Raw genomic sequence first — 23184 nt, 5'->3', positions numbered from 1 at the left:
CCAAGTGCGCTTCCATTGAGCGACCGCTATCCAGGCACCATACTTCAGCTCACCGCGCTTCTGCTTCTGCTCAAAGCTCTGCTATCTCTTTTCTGCTCCGAAAGAAAACGTTGCTCTGGAAGTGCTCCTGCTCTGCGATTGGAATTCACCATAAGTTTCTATCTATCTTCTTCCTTTTCTTCGCAGACATCGCTTGCGACAACCGCGCCACTAACATTCAAAATTGATTTTGTTTCTTGTTTCACAGCAAATAAGATTGCATAGATTTGTTTTATTTTGTTGTCTATCAGCGCATTATAATTTAGTTTTAGTTAACTGATGAGACATGGATGACGGCAAAGTAAAAAAATTGTTTATGTTGGTGTCGATGAAGTGCGGCTGGCCGCTCTGTTACGGTTCCGCGTTGTGACGCACGGTGTGGTCCGCTAAAGTCATAAACTGTCCTCAGAAAGTACGTTTTTCTTTCTAATCTGATCACCTGTTGCTGCTCAAGGGTGTGAACAGCTTCTGCAGTTCGCCTAGACGAATCGTCGCCATGGCGGTAAGCTGGCATTAATATTTGAGTGTGTTATACCAATGAGTCAGTCGGCTTTCTCTGCATGTCCAAATTAGGAGGTGTCATACGTATGGCGTGTCGCGGTTCGCTTCTCACATAGTTAGGCGGATTACACAGGATTTCGGCAGCTGCTATGTGCTTTCGGCCAAAAACTAGTAAAAGAGAGAGAATGCGTCTAAACGCTTTTACAAGTCCCTAGTTATTGTTTTCTGCTAGTCGTATGCGCTCGACCGGTATCGCAGTACACCGAGTTAAGGTACAACCTTGAATTGCTTAAGAGCTGCTACGTAAGCGTCACGTTGGTATTTTTACTGGTGAGGGGGAGATGCCTCTTTGGAATGCCACAAAACTCAGTCGAAGAGTTTACATTGTCCGCTTGCTATTTTATGTTGTACTTTTATTTTTGCAGAACCCCAATGAGGACACACAATGGAATGACATCCTCAGGCAGAAAGGAATTCTGCCACCTAAAAAGGAAGCAGAGAAAACCTTCACGGAAGACGAGATCGTGAACATCGTTGAGTCAACAGTCCATGAAAAGTTGAATGGTGAAATATTTTAGAACATTGAGACAAAAAGAGAAAGAATCAGTTTTATGCCTGCAGCCCACCACTACAGCTGACTTCTGACTTGTATCTCTCTAGAAAAAAAAAAAAAATTATAAATCAGTTTAGCAGCCACAACATCCCCGTATGTTGTTGGGGTAAAGTTCGATGCATAGTGCCATTGTGTGCACACCCATTTTCAGCAGGCTTTCCCCTGACCTGGTGCTCAACTTTTCTGGGGTGAACTGCTTGGAAAATGGCTCTCTCACCAAACCCTAAATAGAGAAAAAAAAAAAAAATTTTAAAAGCCGTGTGCCATGGCAGTCCTTGGCCAAAATTGCCCTGTGCCATCGGGACTATAGACACCTAATTTTTAGGTTTGTGTTTTGTCCTTTGTAATGATGCCTAAGACATTACTGTATACGGATCACCATGTCATATTTGCCTACGACTGCTGAATAATTTATAATCGAATTTCTTTTCTCACTTGTTTCGGTTTCAACAGCCAAGTGATGGCTGTGACGTCAAGGTCAAGTCTTGGTCACGTGAAGGGTGAAGAAACAGCGATATAATCATCCCTGTGTCGTTTGATTTCGCTACAGTGATAAAGCCAGCCTACCTCAAGGACAGGAGTCACTAGAAGTTAATAATCAGCGTTTATATTGCTGCTTTTCATGCTGCGCATCGACTTGATTGTGACGTCACAGCCATCTCTCGGCTGCTGAAACCGAAACTGGCGAGAAAAGAAATTCAGTTATAAATTATTTAACAGTTGTAGGCAAAAACAGCGTGGTGATCCATATACAGGAATGTCTTGTGCATCATTGACAAGGAAAAAAAATGCCACCAAAATTTGGTGTCTATAGTCCTTTAAAATTAATCAGTTTAGGAGCATAGTGCATTCTGTATTATTTTATCACACTTAAGCAACAACTTAGTGTTGCTGATTCCCTATTCCCTGCTTTCCTTTACTTTCTGCCTTAAAAATTTTATATTCTTTAGCTGTTCATCTGCTTCAATAATGGCTTCGGCCACCAGTAATGAAAGTAGCTCCTCATTACAATGTCTTTATTGCTCTGCTCGAGTTTTCTGATGTCTTGGCATCCCTATACCTAGTGTCACCAAAAACTACTGTATCACCTTGTTTTTATTGTTTGCAGTCCAAAAAAGCTTTTTCGTCTGCAGAAGTTATATATGAGAAGTTTTTATTCTGTTCATATAGTTGCTTACACATATCTTTCGTTGCACACAGGGGCCCAAAAAGGCATTGAAGACATGACATTAGAGGAACTAGAAGCTCTTGAAGATGAAGAGGATGAAAGGGTCCTTCTGGAGTACAGGTACAGGCTGTGCATGTACTTTAGCACATTTTATTACAGCATTATAAAAGGAGCTTTAGCACCACTGAGACAATACACAAGGTGGCACAGTTTCTCTTTCTTGTGTGCTGTTTTGTGGCAGTAAAAATCCTTTTATAGTGTCTGACAACAAACTAGCTCAGCAGTTTGTTACAGCACTTTAGTGACATGATAAAGGAGTCCATACAGTTTCCTTGCTTTTGCATAGTGTTATTCATGTTGCTTGTATTATTGAAAGTGGGTTATGGCTTTTGTTAGTCACTCTTCTCTTACCTGGTGCCAGGGGGGATTGAGTTCAGGTGGGGCCAGCAACCGGCATTATGTGGCGAGTTTTGATTGCAGAAAAGCCCCGGCAACCAATCTGGGAAAGAAGAAAGTGTCCCAATCTAAATTTTTTTTCATTGTACATTACTGCTACAGTCCAAAGTTAATTTTGAAGCAATGGTAAAGTTGAGTTAGACAGAGCTTCTTTGCATGAACAGCATGTGAAGCACGGCCATGCAGTGTCTGCTGCCTAGCCACTCACATAGCCATGACTAGAAATAACAGAGTCCAACAAAGAAGGAAATGCACTAGTGATGGCATAATTATGTCAAAGATCTTTAACTTCCGTGGACTAAATCAGGGGCGCCTAGTTTTGACTTTGTTAGGAATGACTTCAAGGGAGCAATATATGAAACAGCCCTGAACAAGGGTACAGGAGGGGAAACTTCAGTTCTCAGGTCGAGCCAACGTTTCGACAAGTGGACTTGTCTTCGTCTGGGTGTGCAGAAATGCCAAGAATAAATTTCCGCTTCTACATCTTGCATTAATGAAATTTCTGCTATAGAAGGTATATTAACAGCCAGTGTTCTTCACCAGAATATTAAAGACTGGTTCTTCTTTGATGCGGTCCTAGGAATATTTTTTTTTTTTCTTTTATTGCCCATGGCACTGGTTAAAAGCTTTCTTTATGCAGCAACGAGGTCACTGTAATAATAATTTAGAAGTAAATGGATGCAATCAAGTGCATGCCCACTTTTATGTTATGGTACCTATAGGAACTATTTGAAAAAGCCACTTTCGGAAGCATCCATAGGGGAATGGTTGTCGCTTTTTATTTTTCACTGCGAAGATGACCAAGGGTCGTTCTGGTTGCAATCCTTTGTTTCTTTATATACCACAGCTACATCTGCTCTGTGGGTCTATGTTTCAGCAGTCCTATACATAGTAGTTGTCTACTGCAGAAAAACTTTTAAAATTCAGAGGTGGATTGAAGCTGGGCTCGATTTACTCTACTAAAAAGTCAATCGGTTGATTATTTGAATTCATGCTGTGCTCTTTATACTGTGTTGTTGAAGCGTAAGGGCTTCTGTAGATGTTTAGTAACCTACGAATGAAAACTTCCTTTGCAGGCATCACATAGAAGCAGATATGTGTACAGCTATTTGCTTTCAACATAAGCATAGTGCTTTATTCATTGGCCACAGTACCATATGCTTCATGCACAGTCCTCGTTATGCTGCATTCAGGAGTTTGAAAGAAGCACCCTGAAAATGCCACAAAGTTTGTGCAATTCTCCAGAACAAATCTTTAATGGTGTTGTATATTAATCTTGTTTGCATATGACCTACATGCATCTGGGCAGGAAGTCTGACGATTATTGATGTTGTGTTCCTTACCTTAAACTCCTTTTTGGAGTCTTGTAAAGAAAAAATGAGAGCGCATCATTTTAAATTGAAGAAGGATCAACTTGCATGTTGCTAATTATGTTCTGAGCCCTGTGCCGGAAAATTAAAAATGCGAATGTTTGTTCATGTGGCACAGAAAAGTATATGGCTCTGGAAAAATGCCCACCACACTGCAGTTCGACTTCCAGGAACACACTGAACACTCCCAGAAAGATTTTAAAACGTGCTTGGGAAGCGGAATTGATGATGGGCTTTATAACTTTTATTGACTTACAAAAATGGTTACAGTAACATTGAAGTATGTGAACAAATTAACATAAGAGTGTTGCATTTGTTCATGCAGGCAGAAGCGCCTTACGGAGATACAAGCCACACTTCAGAAGTCTCGCTATGGTGACGTTCGAGATATATCTGCAGATGATTACGTGGAGCAGGTGAACAAGGCAGGTGAAGGCGTCTGGGTTGTTCTCCACCTCTATAAGCCAGGGTGAGCATTTTATTTTATGCAAAGCAACAGGCGCACTTTGTAAACAGTTTTGTGTAGGTTACTAATTTCTTGGTCACATGTTTCGTGGAATCCCCCAAGGTTCAGCAGATTTATAGTAAGGGAATAATTACTGATTAGTATCCAACCCAGTGGATCTGTACGGCTATGAAAGAAAGCTATGCCACTTTCTCAGAATCTTGAAGTTAAAAAAAAAAAGTCATAGTGCTGGGTTTGAATCTGGGTCCACCGCTTCATCAGGACAGTTTCTCTAACAATTGAGCTAATTGGGACGGCTAGCAATAGTAGGGTGAAAATGAATTCATGGGCTCAAAGTGGGAACGTTGTTAGGGGAAAGCCCCAAGGTGGAGTAGATTTATGACTGAGGAAATGCTTGCTAGAATCATCCCACTTACTCCTTTATTATTTCCTTAAACATTTGACTGTGCACCACAGCATGGCACATGCGCCCTTGCTGTGGTACATGTGCAATGCGATCTCATTTGCCCTGTCCCGGCTTGAGCGGAGAGCAGAGGCATGCTCTGCATCAGAAGTGACACAAAGGCAGTCTTGTGGAATGTGCACAGGTGATGAGCACAGAAGAGGATCACCTTGCACGCACATCATCTTACAAGTTTCGAATTGTGTACGAAATTGCCCAAATTCGTTGCATAGTGCCGACGGTTATCATGTCTTCTAAATGCTACAGTCGAACCTCGATATATCGAACAGCGCGGTGATTGCAAAATAGTTCGATATAGCCGGAATTCAATATACAAAATCACGTAGAAAATGCGTCAAAAACTAGTACAAATCAATCAATGAACCAATCGTGGCACAGTGGCGCAATAAATACTCACTTGAAGTTTCAAACAAAGTATTTATTCCTTTGGCTTAAAGTACTGTAGCAGCGTAGCTTGCTTCAAATTGGCAACCGCGTGCTTAACCACGGCGTCCTCAACGTAGTCTAAACGGTCCACAAGCAATAGTCCAGCGCCTTCTATTGCGCCGCAGTAGCGGCGTACAAGGTCCAAAGCAGCTACAGCCTCAGTTGCAGTCGGGAGCGGGGCAGCGCTTACGGGATCAACCTCGGCAGCGTCTTCGTTTGGCCGCTCAGCAGTAACTTCCGCCGCAATCTCTACATCTGTCAACTCCGCCACTGTTCCGGTGCTGTCATCACCGCCAACGAAGTCATCAATGCACATGCTGTGTGGCTCAGCACCGACAAAGCGTGGCTCCAGGTTTCTTCAAGCTGGCATTCTTCCTCTGTGCCGTCGTCCAACGCTTCGCGTTTGCAGCCATCACAACACCGACCATGCCATGACAGGCCTAGGCCACCTAGGCTGCCTAGGCCACACACGATAACAACGACTGGCGCAGCACAAGTTGCGGCGCCGAGACGCGGTTAGTCGTTGACAAACTAAATCAGGCTAGCCACCCTAGCCCGGCCAAGCCGCCGCGTGCATACGCCGCTACGTTCAAATGGCGCCCTCGGCGCGACCGATGTATGCAGCGATCGTGCGCAGCAGTCGGGAACGCCCATCGCGCCGCCGCTATCTTCGAGGGCGTTGAGGGAAAGCTCGCCTCCTGTCAAAGAGTGCACATGGTTTGGGGTGGCGGAGTTCGATTTATCCATTTGGCAACCGATGCCGTTGGAAATAAAAAATTAAAAATGCATGCGATTTTCCGCGTGATATAGAAAGTGTTCGATATAATCAATAATTCGATATATCCGTGTTCGATATATCGAGGTTCGACTGTAAAAACTAAAATGAAAATTGCTGATTGCTAGCTACAGATTTCTAATCACAACCGGATGCCTCTATTCACTATAATTACCGTATTTGCTCGAATCTAAGCCGGCCGCGATTGCGAGCCGACCCCCCAAAACTCGTGAACCCGAAAAAAAAAAAAAAAAAAACCCTCGAATGCAAGCCGACAGAAAGAGACCACCCAGGACTAGAAAGACATTTATTCAATCAAATGAAGGCCAACTGATCACTCGTCGTCTTCCTCGCTGGAGGCTTCCTTATCACTGTCTTCCTCCCACAGCGCGCTGTCCTCAGTACCATCCAGGGCGTTTGAAATGCAGCATTTACGGAATGACCGCACGATCATCTCCGCGGGAATATCTTCCCACGCTGCTGCAACCCATTTGGCCACTTGACTTAGCGATGCGCGTTTAATGCGACCTGTCGGAGTAAGTTCGTGGTCTTGTTCTGTCAGCCAATCAGCGTAGTACTTGCGCACCCTAGATTTGAAGGGTTTGTTGATGGCAACATCGAGCGGCTGCAGCTGACTGGTCATGCCGCCAGGTATTACAGCTACATCTGTCCCACCTCGTGAGAGTGCAGCCTTCACGCCGTCCGTCAAGTGTCCGCTGTACGAGTCTAAGACCAGGAGGGAGCCCCGACACAACAATGCCCCTGGTCGACGTTGCCACACGAGTCTAATCCATTCTTCGACCATTGCCGCAGTCATCCATCCGTTTTCGTGCACACGAACGATGACGTTTTTCGGGAACACTTCTTTTGCAGGAAGAGTCTTCCGCTTGAAGATGATGTACGGTGGCATCTTCCGTCCATCAGCAGTACAGCAAAGCATTACGGTTGAACGTTGCTTCTCGTAGCCCGCAGTACGCATTTTTACTTCTTTTGACCCCTTCTCGGCCACTGTGTCGCCATGGGCATATCGAAGTAAACTGGGGTCTGGTCGGCATTTCCAATTTGCCCAAGTGCGTACCCCTTTTCAAGCCTCTTCTTTATGATGTACCGTTGAAAAGAAATTAATTTCTCTTCAAAATCTCCGGGCAGCTTCTGGCACACTGACGTTCGTCGCCGTAGGCTGAAACCAAACCGCTTCATAAATCTTTGAAGCCAGCCTCTGCTTGCCTTGAACGTAGTGCGCGGGATGCCTCGTGCTTTCGCGACCTCCCGTGCCTTCTCCTGAATAACTTCTGTAGTTACAGGAAGTGCTCCGGCCCTCTGCGTCTTCACAAACTTGGCGACTTCTTCCACCACATGGTGACGGCCTCTGCGGGGTCCGGAAAATGCCATTCGGGTTGCAGCGCAGTTGAACAACTGGTCGCATTGTTTTCGCCAGCGGCGGATATTTGTTTCGTCCACGCCGTACTCTCGCTGCGCTTGAAGGTTGGACGAGCTTTCCGCCGCAAGCACAACTTTCCGCCTGAAAGCAGCGGTATAATGACACCGCTTATTTGTAGGCGCCATCACGTCGGGAAACGAAGTTCACGAATCGAAAGAACCACACGGAGAGTCCACGGACACGCTAGCAATTGCAGTAGGCCTGCCTACCCACAGACCAACGCTAGTCACCTGCGCAATACCGCGATGGCGATGGCGATTGTGCAGCCACATCCTCGAATCTAAGCCGACACCTCAGTTTCGTATTCGGAATTTCAGTAAAAACTATCGGCTTAGATTCGAATAAATACGGTAAGAAGTTTCAGAATTCAACGTAATTAAAGGGACACTGAAGAGAGATGTAAGGCAGGTTAGACTGATAGGTTAGCATCGTGTGATAGCAACTAACGTATCCATGGAGCCATCACTGGTGGATTCCTACAGCTGCCATGAGTGGCAAATATGAGAGCTCTTAAGCACCGCTATTTCTCTGTTTTAGTCTGTCTCGGCGGACAACTTAGGTTCGAAATATTAAGACAGCAGGATGGAAAGCATAGTCAAGAATGTGAATTCCGTATTTAAAATAGTGGTAAGCAGATGAGAGAGGAAGAGTAGATGCAAACATGAGCACTGAATTCCTGTATGTGTGGCTGGTGCTGTCAGCAAGTTCAGAACTGCAAACTCTCAACGGGACTTGCGCTCTGTTGTGCTTGTTGGGCGGCTGGTGAAGTTGTTTTGCAGGCATAATGAAATTTCGAAGTGCTAATTTCTATTCTTTTTGTTTAGTAGGCACTCATAGACGCACATTCATTTGTGGAGTGCTATGAGTGTGAGGGAAATATTGGAAAACTGGTTTTTGCGAAAAGGAAAGGCACAATAGCTGTCTCACTTCTCGGTGGACACCTCAACATCACTTTAAGGGAAGCGAACAAGGTGCAAAGGAAAGAATATTGAGTGGAATATGTGCTATAATAGACAGCTACGGAATATTTTCGACTATGTGGAAACCATTAATGTGCCTAAGATTGCACACCGCATGGCTACCTTTTGTATTTCGCCTCCATCAAAACGTGGCTGCAGCGGCCAAGTTCAAGCCCATATATTGCCCACTAAGTTGCCACGGCGGGTGAGCGTGCATGGTCTTCCTCATGTTTTTGCACAGTGGAAAGGCAAATTCGCTTTCAGATATGCTGAAAATTATCGAAGAGGTGCCACACACAAATAGCATCTTCTCTTGTTTGGCTGATTAAAGAAAAATTCCACAGTACAGGTCATCAGCATGCAGTAATACGAGGTGCCGGCACTTGAGGCAGGATTCATTCATCTGATGTATGTCCGTCAAGAAGGTGGCTGGCTATACTTGGGCTGAACATACCTTGATTCCTTTCCGTGTACAAACCGCAGGAAGCAATTCACGAACATAGAAACTGTATTGACGACGGCAGAGGCTATAACAAGGGTCATTTTCGAGCATACTTGCTGGATATTCTCCAAATAAGCACATTGACTGACAGCACAGTGTGCCATTTCATGAGCAGTGCACATCCACTTTTTCACACAGATGTTGTGTTAAGTGAAAAAATTAGGGGGACATTTAAGCTCTGTCATTAAGGGTGAGACGAATAGCATTTCATACACACTAAAGTAGTTTTCTGAGTTTTTATATATTTTCTCTTATGGCCTGCTGAGGGATGATGTAGCGGTAAGCTTAAATGACGCTTCTTAAAATTTGATGTGTCCCAGTGGGCATTCAGCAGGACGCGCTGTTTGCGTTCGAATCAATGTCGGGGGGGACTCCACCGTTAATTACGCAATAGCGTTTCACAGACACGGAGGATGCTTCTCACTTTTATTCTTTCATTCATTGTATATTTTTGCGTTACAATGGACAACAACGCCGACACTGGCTTTTCTGCGACACGGAGCCCTTACGCTCTTGCGTAATACATAGAGCATGACTGCTTCTTGAGGGCTCTTGAAGGCCCCTTGAAGTTTCTGAGTGCACTTCACTACAGTTCACAACACGCCAAAGGTCACACACTCGCGTCATCATTGCCGAATGTATGTGTGTAAGCACAGTCGGCAGTTTGCTCCACAGTCTGGAGCTGGGTTCGATGACATCACATAGTACATTTCGTATCTGCGGGGCCTATTTCTACCACATACCGTGTTGCAGTGAGAGACAGGTGCACGCAGTGCTGTGGAGATAGCAGAGACCATCTCTTTTTGTGCAGCATGGGCCATTGTGAGAGGGTAGAGAATTGGGCGAGTTGGTATGGATTCCCGTTGTTTCAGCACCACAAGGACGAGGACAGAGGTGACAGAGCACCTGTTATTTGCCTATGTCCTCGTCTTGGTGGTACGAAACAACATGAAGTTATAAGGAGGCGGCAGACGCCATAGCCTGCCAGTGTGACAGCAGATTCCATTGGTCACATGACTGGAAAACTAGTTTCAATTTCAACCTGCTTTTTTGTTCTTTGAAAGTGGCTCCTTTGATAGGTTGGAATAGTATAGCGACGTCGTAGAGATGACACCACAGCAGTTCATTTTTGTCGGTGCTTTGAATGTGGAAGTATTTCAAGCCACCCATTTGAGATTTTCTCTGCAAACAGAGCCACCGTTTAGTGCAGTAAAAATGCCGATGCATCCTATTTACAATGCAAAAATACAAGAGTTGGCACGTGAATGTGAGTTTGTGCTAGTCGCAACCCAGCGACGTTAGATTGCATTCATCCAGGATCTTCCAAAATGGGTCTCCGCAGAGATTATTTTTGGAGACTTATGCACTATTTGCTAAACAAAGAGATGGATGAAACACACACACAACACAAGCGCAAACTTGCAACTGTTTAATTCTTATCGGAAAGACATGTATATATATCCCGTTGAACCCCGCAATAACAAAAACAGCAAGTACGAATTTGTCGATGGAACGAAATATTTTAGTGGCCCCGGCCAGTGTTCATAAGATTCAGTGTATTTCATTTCTCTCAACAACAAAATGCTTTCTGACTTCCACCTCACAAGAACAGAGGTTTCTGAAGTAGCAGTGCACATGTTTTCTTCGTTCGTAAGACATAACAAGAAATTAAAGCAGTGGAATGTTTGAACATTTTCAGTGCTTCCACCCTACCAACAAGCACATTTACGGACGCGGCCATGTTAGCTTACAAGTTGTTGATGATGACTGCGCACCTGTCGTTTGAAAAAAATAGGCCATTTTTGGCGGGCTCGGACTTGTTGCCAACCAGTTCAAACGGGCACGACCATATCGTTATCTTGGATGTTTATGTTGGTAGGGACCCAGCAAGCCTCGCATTTATTGTTTTTCTTTTTGTGTGGCGAGTCGATGTGCTGAGAAGATTCATGAGAAGGCAGAACACATCGCTCAAGCTGCTAAAGGAAGGAAATGGATATTGTGCAAGAATGGAATTCAGTGCAATTCGCTGTCGACGATATTGAAGTGCAAAGACTGCATCTTGGCTGCTCTGGGGAATGGAGCATATGTGCAGCACAAAGCGGTGACAACGCCAACTTTTGAAAATGTAGCCAAAGTTGTGTATGCCTGGTTCTTGGAGCAGAGAGTAAACATGGTGTCACTGTCCGGAATCTTAGTGCAGCAAAAAGCCCTTGGCTTTCTGTGCCAACTAGGGCACGACAAGTTTCAGTTCTGCAGGCTCAGGTTTGGACTTATTCATCTGTACAGTCCCATTTTCGCGATAACGAAAAATTTTCTCGCCCCTGGCAATTTCGTTATTCCGGAGTTCAACTCATTCTTGTCATATCATAAACCCAGGATCATTCATATGCGTGATCACGACAACCACAACTCCACATCTGCTCTGCTGTCGTATCTAGCTCTTCCTTTGTAAGAGCCATGGATGGTGTACTAGCATGTTTATTTTTAGGCTGACTCAAAAAGGCTTATCTGATTTCCCTTTCAGTTCTTTCTTTTTGCTTGCCTACAATTTCAGTCCTGTGTAGTAATGGTTTGCAGCCTGTTTTGCATCCTGCACAAGGTTCCCTGGGTGGCCAATTTTCCCACAGTCGTTCCAGGAGCCTCTTGTTATGATATATTATAGGATATAAGCGTAAATATTTCCATGCGTACACGTTGCTCGCTGGATAAATCCGGCACCCGCTCCCAGAACACGCCATTTGCTGTGAGCTTTGAGGCGTGCGCTGCACCTTGATTGACAAACTGCATCGCTCGTGCCCTCATGCGGAGCACAACAAGAAGCCTGTGGCAGTACTCTGAAGTTTGAGAACTGGAAACAATCTGTCGTAACGTTGCACCCGACTTACATGGGTATTGGCTGGGACCACCACTCCTAGTTGAATTATCCAAATTTCTGAATCAGTGTTCGAATTAACGAGATTTTTTTTGCACATGAGTTACAATGTGTAATTCACTTACACGTGCAAAATAATTTATGATAGTATTTTTCCTCGTGCAGTTTCGATTTCAGTTTCAACTGCCAAGTGACAACTGTGGCATCACAGACGAGTTAAGGCCACTTGAGTCATGAAATAAATTGCGGCATAATCACTGATTATATATTTTGTAATTCCTGTTCTTGTGCGGCCTTGTGTAAGAGAATAAAAATGAACAAAGGGCTTGGCAACCATACCGCAGTTTTTGTGCCTCTCATGATTTTAACTTGTTTGTGACTTCACAGTTGTTTCAAGGTAGTTTAAACCAAGATTTAAATTGCGTAAGGGGAAATGGTTCAGTTATAAAGCATTTAGCGCGTTTTCATGTAATCCACGAGGCTGGTCATACTTTGTAATGTGTTGCGCATTGTACCAGACACGTACAGACAACACAAGTTTAGAGTCTGTTCCTTCAGAATGCTACTACTAATGCCATCTTTATATGGGCCTGGAAGAGCCTATCTTCTAAACATTGGTGGCAGGGTTTCTCGACACATGCATCTTTTTAGCTTGAAAGCCTGTCTTCAAAAATTGGCAGCAGTCTTTCTTGACAAACATGGCATACGCCCGAGTGAAGATTAGCTTTCGCTAATTGTACTCATTTGTAAATTTTTCTGCTTGGAATGGATGGTATGTGATAAAGTGCATATGTCCAGCAAACAGGGATGATTCAGCTAAACTGTCGAGGTACTACCTTGAAAAAGACCTCAAGCACGTCATGAAATTCAGCAGGTTGGACGTTGTGTGGCCATCGTGGCCAGGTTGCACCGCTCTTCTGGCATGTAGGCAGGGAACAAAGATGGGGCACAGAGAGATGCTTTCATTTATTTCTTGCAGTACTTTTTAATGCCCAAGATGCGAACTCATAGCTATGGACACTCCCGATTTATCAGTGTGCAAGAGCAGTGTACATCCGCCATTGGCTGTTTGTGTTGATAATGTTAGCAGAGATTATGTAAGCTTCCAAAAGGTTGCACAGTCTTTACTTGATTGCAAAATCACGAATAGTAAAATGCTAACGCTCTTCTCGTGTGCTGTGCTGTCAGCATAGGTAAAGGAACTTGAGGTGGCTAAATTAATCCCGAGCTCTCCACTATGGTGTCTCTCTTAGCCCGTTAGCGAACCTTTAAATGAGACTATTGGATCATGCATCATAACTTCGGTGCGCGCTAACAAAACACAGAAGGAATGACACAAGACAAACACAGATTGCACTTGTCATCTTGTGTTGTCTTTTGTGTATTTTGTTAATGTACCTCAGTATTATCATAGCCCATATATCACTTCAGAATATCAAATCCCGCAATTTTACTGCATCATTTTATTTTATTATTTTTTCGGAAGAAAAAAGAAAAGAAATTTACGCTGAATGTGATGGCAGGATGTCATCACTTGTAAGGTGATTGTGAGGCGAACTATTTTCTTGTGGTCGATGAGTTGTTTTAGCATGCTTTGAGATTCAGAAGGAGGACATTAAGGCTGCAAGGTATGCAAGCATTTCTTGGTAGTTCTCTCTAAGCATGCCTTCTTTTGCAGCATCCCCTACTGCACACTGGTAAACCAACACCTCAGCCAACTAGCGCCAAAGTTCAAGACCACCAAGTTTTTGCGAAGTGTGTCAACCAACTGCATCCCCAACTATCCAGATCACAACCTGCCAACCATATTTGTCTACCGTGATGGTCAGCTCAAGAAGCAGTTTGTTGGCCCCGATGCGCTCAGGGGCATGAAACTCAAGGTGGATGGTATGTCCCACAGTGTCACATGAAAGGCATTACTTTTTTTCAGATTCCATTTCATACTTTCAAGGAAACTTGCTTTAAGCAGACTGTTATGAAGAAAAAAAAAAAGGAAAGCATAACACTGCATGTTGGTCTTCTAGATAAGGTCACTGAAAAATGCTAGCATTCGTAAGCACTCAATTTCAATGTTCCTAAAGTAGTTTTCTAACCTAGCCATGTTGTCTCTTGTGCAGCTTTACAAAACAAGAGCTCACTAGGATTAGCTTAATTTTACACCATCAAAATGTTTGGTTACTGTTTTGGAACCTGTGCGGGTTTTGAAACCTGACTGATGTTTTGAGTTGGCGCCATTTTTTTCTTCACAATGACATGACACTGTGGCTTTAAAATTTGAACTGCATTCTTGTATTACCAATTTAGGAAGCATTGTGATGTTTGTTGCCTACCAGTACTAGCACTCTCTGTGATGACGTCCCAGTGTCTCGAAGTTTCTGCCGCCTCACTCTATGCGATCTTAGTGAAATTCCCTTTATCGAGTTCTCATTGCCCTCACAAACTTGTTCCTATGGCCTTAATTGATGCAAGTAAAATTTGATTCCCTTTTTTGAACTCTTGTTCAGGAGTAAATTGGCGGATGGGAAAGCAAGCTTTTATCTTTGAGGACATTAAGTTCAAAAAACTCGATCAGGTGATAGACGTCTTCAAAATTGACTGATAAAAGATTGGTTTGTAAAAGCCGTAGGTGAGGGAGGAGGAGAAAATGTTGATTAAGGCACTGAAATGATTTAGGAAAAGGAAGTGGCACTAGGTGGCAGTCCTCTCTTCAGGACACCATTGGCTGCCGCTGCTACCCTAGCTGGACAGAGCTACCTCCCAGGCCTTGCTTTGTAGGCTGACTTATACATAATTTTACGAAGAGGTGAAGGGTGCTGCCTTATTGGGCGCTGGGCTGCTCTCGTAGCACAGGAAAGAGTTGACGACTGCTCACTTTAACAGCTCAATCGAACCGGTTTCTCTGGAGGTCGTAAAATGGTCTATAATATCTATAGTATTTGTATTCTGCTGGCAAGCCCACGCCATGTGGTATAGGTCAGCATACTGTTTGCAGAATTTGCTCCTAACTGTGAATGTGGGTGGTATTGGTTAAAAGACTCAAAAACTCAGTTATAATAACAAAAATAGGAAGATGTCCAAGTAAATATTCATCACAAAGGAACACTAGCAGTTATTTCAGTGTTAAAAGTTGAACAGTGATCAATTAGTGTTTCTGGTGAACACATCATCTGTAAGTTTGTTGGTCATATTTGAAAGTGATAGAGGAGTAAACGTGCACAGTTACTTTGTTTTGAACTGTCGCCGTATTTTGTCACTATCACACCATCCAGTTAGCACCACAGGACGAAACAAATGGGCCGCACCAGTTTCCTGCAGAACTGTATGTAAACTCGTTTGGGCAGCGGGGCCGTGAACGCAGGGACCTGTAAAGACTACTCTTTCTCATGGGTTCTGCTTTGAGACTTAAATTTCTTTACAAAGGTGCGCACAGCACTGGGAACAAAAGACACATATAAAACGAAAGGAAGGAGGATAAGTGAAGAAGCTCGTCTTGGGGGGTTTTCTTGGTATTCATGGGGAGAGAGAAAATCACCTGTGGCTTTGACCTGGCCCTGCTCATGGCTGGATGCCGCGTTACAGTCTTGAAGGGCTACCCTTATCTCTGCTATGAAATCTGCATGCCTTGCCATCTTCTCTCCCGTATACTGGTGCGGTCCTCCTAAAGAACCATATCCTATTTTCTGCATGTGTAACCGCTGTGGATTGCATTGCACACAAAAGTCTTGATGTTAGACACAAGAGGAATTTGTTGCATTAGTTTTTATATCAAGAAGGATACAATTGTTTAGAATTTGTCTAGAAAGGGAACTTAGTCAAAACTGGGAGGCCACGACACTATGAGCTAGGATTCTAAATGATTGCTTGAGTAAAGGGAGTGCTACATAGGACTACATGCAAGACAGAAAACTGTTATTCTTCTTGTATCAAAAATCATTATGCCACCCTTATGAATGAAAGATGTGGGTGTGATATCATCATATGTATAACCTAGTATGATTACACTTCCCCCTTTTCAGCTGCGCTTAGACTAATACAAATAAAAATACTTCTTTTCTTTTTTTTTTTTTTTTTTTTTTTGTAACAGTATATGTGAGAGAAGCAAGCCTAGGTTCTCCCTGATAGTTTATTGCTGTTAAAATAGAAATCATTACTTTGCCATCTGGGTGGTCAACTCATGTGAAATGATGTGGCTCTAGATCATATTCACATACCACATGGATGCAAAGGAGTAATGTCTTTTCAGAGCCCAGATGGAATGTTTCCAATTTTTTTTTGGTTGGATGCATGAAACGCTTTATTGTCATGGCCCTTGAAAGAAACCTCACAATGATGTTAAGAGGCCCATTGGTCTTCGCTGGTACTCAATGCACTACTTCAATATCACTGACCGAGAAAACCACTTTAAATAGTGAAATAACTTTCCTCATGACCGTGTCAAGGTCTTCACTCATAGTTTTTTTTTTCTTTTAATCGATATTTATTGCCTCAGGGCATCAGTAGGGTATGAGATGAAGGGTGAATAAATGGTTAAATGAACGGAAAAAGGTTGGCTGATTTTATGAAGTCCAGAAGTGAGGGATGATGAGGTCCCTGCGTCCAAGTGACATATGAGGCAGGATTGGTTGCTGAAAGGCCAGCTATGCTCAGGTGCCGGATTCGTGTTGGTTTGAGTGCTGGGCAGTCCCACAGCAAGTGGTGTATGTAGGCCTCAACATCTTCGTTTTTACAGATCGGGCACCCTGGACGGGGATATAAGTAAAAATGTGGAACGCTTCACGATTTTGCGTGAAGCGTTCATAGTTCCTGGCATGAGTTTTTGTTAATATATATTATTTTTTCTGATGAATTCTTGTAACACCACAAGCTGTGCATGTACTTCATTTTTTTTTTTTTTTGCCAGGTTTTTCTGTTTTTCTTTTGGCATTCTTGGCTCTGAATTTTCACCTCTTCTAGGTCCTTGTGCAACGTCTTCAATTGAGACCAAAGTTCCCCAAAGCTTTGGTTAATAAAAACTGTTAAGGGACTAACTAATGTAATTTAAGCCTTGGTTGCAGTAGTGGATGTATTTATGTTTGTTACCTCATTGGGGAGCTCAGGCAGAGCCTCCACACACTCTGTTCTTATGAGATAGCTTTTTCATGCTGACAAGTGCCTTCTTTCTTAGTATGGCAGCAAACCTAGATATGGCCTTGCACTTTTTACCAGTCATCACGATAGACAAAATGTGTACATATATAAAACTGAACTACTTAATGTATATATGCTGTCTGGGCAAAAACATTTTGCCGAGGTTTAACTCCGCTTAAATTAATTAATATGTCATGTGCAAAAGCATTATTTTGCACAGTTTTGCATGGTGCTGCTTGTCAGTTTAGCAATGAGAGACTGGCACAAAGTTTGCTAAAGTGTTGAACATCTTTAGCTCTTACAATTAGTGCCATACAATTGGAGGCGCATACGAAAGGTGTTCACAATGTTCGTATGATCCGGACCATAATATTAAAACAGGCACGCACGAGAGTCATCAAAATGAATGTGAGTCAATCTGCTTTTAGCAGACTATAAAACATTACAAGGGTTCAACGTTGCTGAACCAAATATTGAGCAAAAGCATTAGCTGCGGGTGACCGAGCGTTCTTCTTCTTCTCTGTTTCTCCTTCCTCAGGCCACATATAAAGCCCCGCTTTAACCAAGCCATATGAATGTGCCTTAGTGGCCTATAGGGGTAACGTGAATGCCAGGGTCCTAGCAGGCTGATTCTGACATAGCAGTCCCACGTGAAATGAGAGACCCAAGTTGTATAGCAATAAGAATAAGCGATAAGTGGTTGTATAGCAATAAGAATGTCGTCAAATGATTCGGATGATTTTATGTCATCTAAACAAGCCCAGGTGACTAAGAATAGAGTTGCTGACCATCTCAGACTGGTGTACTAAATATTTCAATGAGAGCCGTGGCTCTAACGCTCGCGACCAGTAGATAACTGCCGAATAAATAGTTGAACACGTTACTGTGAGTACATGTTCAGTGTCCACCCTTTTTCACAGCTACCTGCACACGAGGAAAGTAGCTGCATGCTTTCAAAAGTCTTTTGTAAACTTTAATTATCATAAATACTAGTACCAGGCTTTTTTTTTTTTTTTTTTTAGACAGATGTCATGTTGTGAATTTTATCTTGTAGTAGTGACTAATATTTATTTGAAATGCCTGTTATGAGTAATTGTTCATTATATTCTCATAACTGTATCTTATCAGTGTTGCTTTTTTATATAATTATCCTTATAACCTGTATCCTACATTTAATTCACTTCATGTGTTTTCATGCATTGTTTGAGTAACATTTTGCAATATCTAATTGACAAAATGTGATTGATGGGGCTTTCATATTATTGTTCAATTCTTTTGTTCTGCTTTCCTTTTATCATTTTCTTCTACCAGAACTAGAGTGGATGCTGGCAGAGGTTGGTGCTGTTGAAACAGACTTGGAAGAAGATCCTCGACCTAAAGCAAGGGATGTTCTTTTGAGTGCCCTTAAAGCAGATTACGATGAAGCCAATGACTGGTGAACCAGACAGCCCTCTCTCAGTGGGACCTGATTCTTTGGAATGTGCCTTTCATGTGTCATGTGGCCTTACTTTAACCAGAGGATTGAACGAGATGCAGTTTCATCTGTAGAGATGAAAATTTGGGGGGGATACTTAAGCTCAGCCTTGAAGGGTATGATGTGACAGCCTTAATTGCTTCCATCTGTAGCTCCTCATTCATGTAATAGTGCCTCCAAAATAAAACGGGGCACACAAACAAACAAAATTTCATCTCACGGTGTGTCCTGCAAGTGCATGAGTGCGTGTATACCTCGGGTGCATGTGGGTCATCCGGATGTTCAACTTGACACTCTTGGTGTTCGCCTCATCAGCAGCCCGGACAAAGGAGAGTACTTTTTCCGCAGGCCCGTGCTCCATTTTATTTTGGAGGCACTAGTACATGCACTTTGATGCTGGTTTCATAACTTGTTTCTAAATTTGTGCCTCTGCTATGTCACACATACTCATTCGCATATACCACTTGTGTGAAGGGCCACCCGACATAGATATAAAGCCCCACTCTAACCTAGCCATCCAGATGTGCCATCGTGGAATAGGAGTAAGAGTAACTCGAGATCCAAGTGTCGCAGAGGGTTTGATTTTCATCTCAAAGAAGCTGTCATAGTTGGCAGGTTTGTCAAGCCATGCAATCTTGTGAGATCACACAACCTGTATGAACCCATATCGCCAACATGCTGCATTTGGTGTGTTTCACACTCTAATTTTGTCCAAGATTTAATGGCCCTTGGCTTAACAAACACATACGAAGAGCACAGGGAAGCGCAGCTTATCTCTCGGAAGATGAGGCTACAACGCACTACGGCGGGACGAGCTCTCCTCCAAAGACTAGGTCATCATGATCACATGCTGGAGATTGAACGGACGATAGACATATCGGACGCGGTCCGGTCTGTGTTTGTAGTACTGCCAATTCCCAAGAACATGCATCCTGTCGTTCATCAGGGTAGGCGCAGAACACCGTCTATGTAGACGCGGCGATGTATTCTAACGAAAGAGATGCGGTGGTGACGGTTGTAGATTTCCAGCTAAAGGAGAAAATGAGCGCCTCGCTACGGAACTGCACTGTGTCTGACGCCGAGGAGGCCGTTATTGCTCTAGCGGTCGCTGAGGGAAATAGGTCCGGGCGTTAGCTGGTTGTAATGACTGATTCGCAAGCCACTTGCCGAGGATTCACCAACGGCAGGATTGGCAAAAAGGCGGCCGCCATCTTGAAAGCCGGCGGGATAAGCGACACAAAACAATTCGTACTTTAGGCTCCGGGACATGGCAACATTGCCAGGAACATCCAGGCCGATCTCATAGCTCGAGGTTATGCAAACCGAGGGAGGTCAGAGGCCGAAAAGACCTAGGCAGTGACTCGTACTTACCCAGACGTTTTGGTGCACTACCGGGGGACCAGAAGACGGTATCCTCCATCCCACAAGTTGTTAAACAGGTAGCAGTCAGTGTCTTGGCAGCAGCTACAAACAAATTCTTATCCATGCCTGTCTTTATACAGCAAGATACATCCGACCGTATACAGGGACACGTGTCCCTGGTGTGGACAGAAACCGACTATTTGTCATATCACATATCACGTGGGCCTGCCAGAAAATAGATGCAGTGCCGATAATTCACAACGCCACGCAGGAGCAGTGGGAGGCTGCGCTGTCCAGTTCAGAGTCGAAAGACCAGCTTTGGTTGATTGAACGGGCCAGCAGGGCAGCAAAGGCCGTGGGAGTCCTGGACTGAGGACCCAACGACGGGAGCTCTAGATTATTTTTCTTTTTTGCATTATATAAAGCTCTCTCTCTCTCTCTCTGTGTCTAAGATTTTGCTGAAGGTGCTGCTAAAATTTTAAAAGATTAAGTGTAGTTTTCCAAGTTATTGTGGGCCACTTGAATGTTGCAAATAGATACGTCAATGGAAGAAAGGTAGTGATGTGGTCGCTAGGGTCTTCAGTATCTTAATTTACCTGACTGGGTATAAGTAGCAGTTACTGCAGTTTGCTCATTTATTTGCGTCATTGTTGTGTTTAAATGCAGTATTAATTATGGGTGAACTGCAGGTACGTCAGGCCTCCGTGCAGAGCTCGTAGCTGAGCTGGGCAGAACGGGAAGGCAGTGAAAGCAGGCATGAATGAGACTGGATGCGTAAGAGTAGTATGTGTTGGGAGTATGTGAAGGAATTAACTAGAAGTGCTTTTGTTGTGTGGTCAGATTCTGCTGTCTAAACTGTGTGGCATTGCACATTGTGCCATCAGTCACAAGTGTGCATTACAAAACCAGTGCACTGCACTCAACCCCCATTTCTTAGAAGTGACTAAGCAGAAACGAAGGCACAGAGGGACAAACATGTTGCCTGACCACAAGCAGTTGTTGAAGGATCAGATTAATTTGTTAACATGCAAATGTAAAGTAGAGTAATGAGGTCTGATAGTTGGACTAGCTAGTTACTCTCAATTTCTTAACAAGTCAAGCAGTGAGGGAGGAACACAGATGGGGCAGTAGCGTAGATGATGCGCAGGAGGAACGCAAATGATGCGCAGTATGATATGCCACTCTATTCTTTCAAAACTTGAATATTTCACTTTATTTTTTGTTGCACAGTGGAGTGGTAACAATGTTCCAATGAAACTCTGGAGTAGCATGATTTTCATTTGCACAAAGGCACATTGTTGCTGGATAAGATGCAGCAGAACCATGTATTACCTTGAGGTACAGCAACTTTTATGTTAGTAGTACTTTCAGCGCTTTCCTTCCCTTGGATTGCAACTTGTGACCATTAGCGACCATCGGTTATCCTCTCTTCGCACTACATGCCCTGCCTGTGCCCATTTCTTCTTGATTTCGGAAAGTTATGTGAGTATATGAGATTAGGAAGTTTGCAGGGATTAGGAAGTGGATGCAGCTAGCACAGGACATGGAAAAGGCTTTATCCTTGTAATGGGTGTAGTCTGTTAGTCTGGCTGATGATATATAGTAGTACTTGAGGAGAAAGAAGTAACGATTCATGGGTACTCTAGTTTTGGGCAGATAAATCAGCCCAGCTTGTCGACATTTGCTTGGTTGCCCTGATAGCATTTTTTTCCTAAGGTATTATACGAATCACATTTCAAGTATTCTGGTTACATCTTGAGAAACATTGGATGCTTTTTACTTTTGGTTTTCTATATTTTCACCCTTCTGAATTACACTTCATGATGGTATGACAAGTGGGAGCTTTTACCTTTTGCCGCAAGTGTCATTCATGTTGGAATGGTTGTAGAATTTCTGTACGGGAAATTGGTTGTAAGGTTTCGTCCTTCCGATTTTTGAAAGCTGCGGTATATATGATTATGGTAGACATTGGTGGGAACTGTTTTACACTCTTATTTATTACACAGAAATATCAAATAAAGATCTTTCTACTAAGGAGACTATTGCTTGTATATATAGAGCACGGACGACACCTGGCATTTTATTGGTGTTAACACAGAGAAATTTCATGGTACTCGAAGTATACTTGGGGTGCTGCACTAACCTTTGAAAGTACCAGTGCATAGTGACTTGCGGTAAGTATGACATACGAGGTGCTCAAAAAATTCTTTGATGCAAACAGCTCACTGTAAGGTATTTCCAAAGCTCTTCATGTAAAGATCTTCATGTAAAGATCGCCTTTATGCGAGTAGTTCCGGAACGCTTGCATGGGTGCGGATGCAACAAGAAATGTGCAGCATGAATGTGGCATACAGCTATTGGATGTGGCCAGAAATTTCCTATCTTTACTAACTATACTTTTAGTGCCTGCTTTAAATGCAAAAAAATAAGGTGCTTCCTTTTTTTTAAATGAGCCAAATCCAGGAACCGAAAATGAATTTCTGGGTAATTGAAATGTTTCATAGCAAAAGATTGTCAATAAAGGCCAGAAATGGTGCACGAATTGTGTGTCAAATAAGAGAGCCAGGTCCTGATGATGCATGAAATAAAATGAGCCAAATTCACTCTTAACAACCTTCTCTCTTGGCTTCAACCTAAAAGGTTGAACTGTTTCGAGTGCTATTTCAACAATTCCTTCCCCAATACTATTTTCCCATTGACTGCCAAGGATACAAAGGCATCGATGGAAGGTTTGAACTTAAAATATGAAACAATTGGATCATTAGCCCCGCCACAGATGAAGCAATGTTGTGGCTTTGCTAAAGAAAACTTGTAAAAGAATGGATTTGGTTGGACACGGTAGTGAATTTCTCAATTCAATAATGTCAGTGAAGCAGCTGAGGCAGGCAAGAAACAACAGTACTGGCAGTTGCCTTGTTGATTTGCCCCCTGTATGCATCTACCATTTCATGATCACCTCTTAATATACAGTGGCACAGTGAAATAATTCTTGGTTCAATACATTCGAACTAGTTTATTTTCTAATAAGGGAGTAATTACTCATTGCTGCTGCTGTTTTTCTCCTGCTGGAGTGAGGACAATAGAGAAAAAAGAATCAGTGCCTGATAGTACACAACAAATATTCCAATTGTTCTGCTTTATTTGCAGTATGATCACTTTTAGGCATTTCC

The 23184-nt window shown here is 43.2% G+C and overlaps 1 protein-coding gene across 1 annotated transcript; it reads left to right on the top strand.

The window, feature by feature from the left end:
* The first annotated feature begins 366 nt into the window (after positions 1 to 366).
* Positions 367 to 22053, top strand: viaf (viral IAP-associated factor). Its single transcript, XM_084595003.1, has 6 exons — positions 367 to 541; positions 966 to 1104; positions 2354 to 2441; positions 4473 to 4616; positions 13730 to 13938; positions 18490 to 22053. Exons 1-6 carry the CDS (start codon positions 536 to 538, stop codon positions 18615 to 18617), a joined length of 714 nt encoding a protein of 237 aa, XP_084451129.1. The 5' UTR covers positions 367 to 535; the 3' UTR covers positions 18618 to 22053.
* The last annotated feature ends 1131 nt before the right edge of the window (positions 22054 to 23184 follow it).

This window comes from Amblyomma maculatum, chromosome 2, assembly GCF_055883805.1.
Source record: "Amblyomma maculatum isolate TAMU_Amacu chromosome 2, ASM5588380v1, whole genome shotgun sequence".
Lineage (NCBI taxonomy): Eukaryota > Metazoa > Arthropoda > Arachnida > Ixodida > Ixodidae > Amblyomma > Amblyomma maculatum.
The sequence above is the reverse complement of the archived record's forward strand: the minus strand, read 5'-3'. Positions and strand labels throughout refer to the sequence as shown.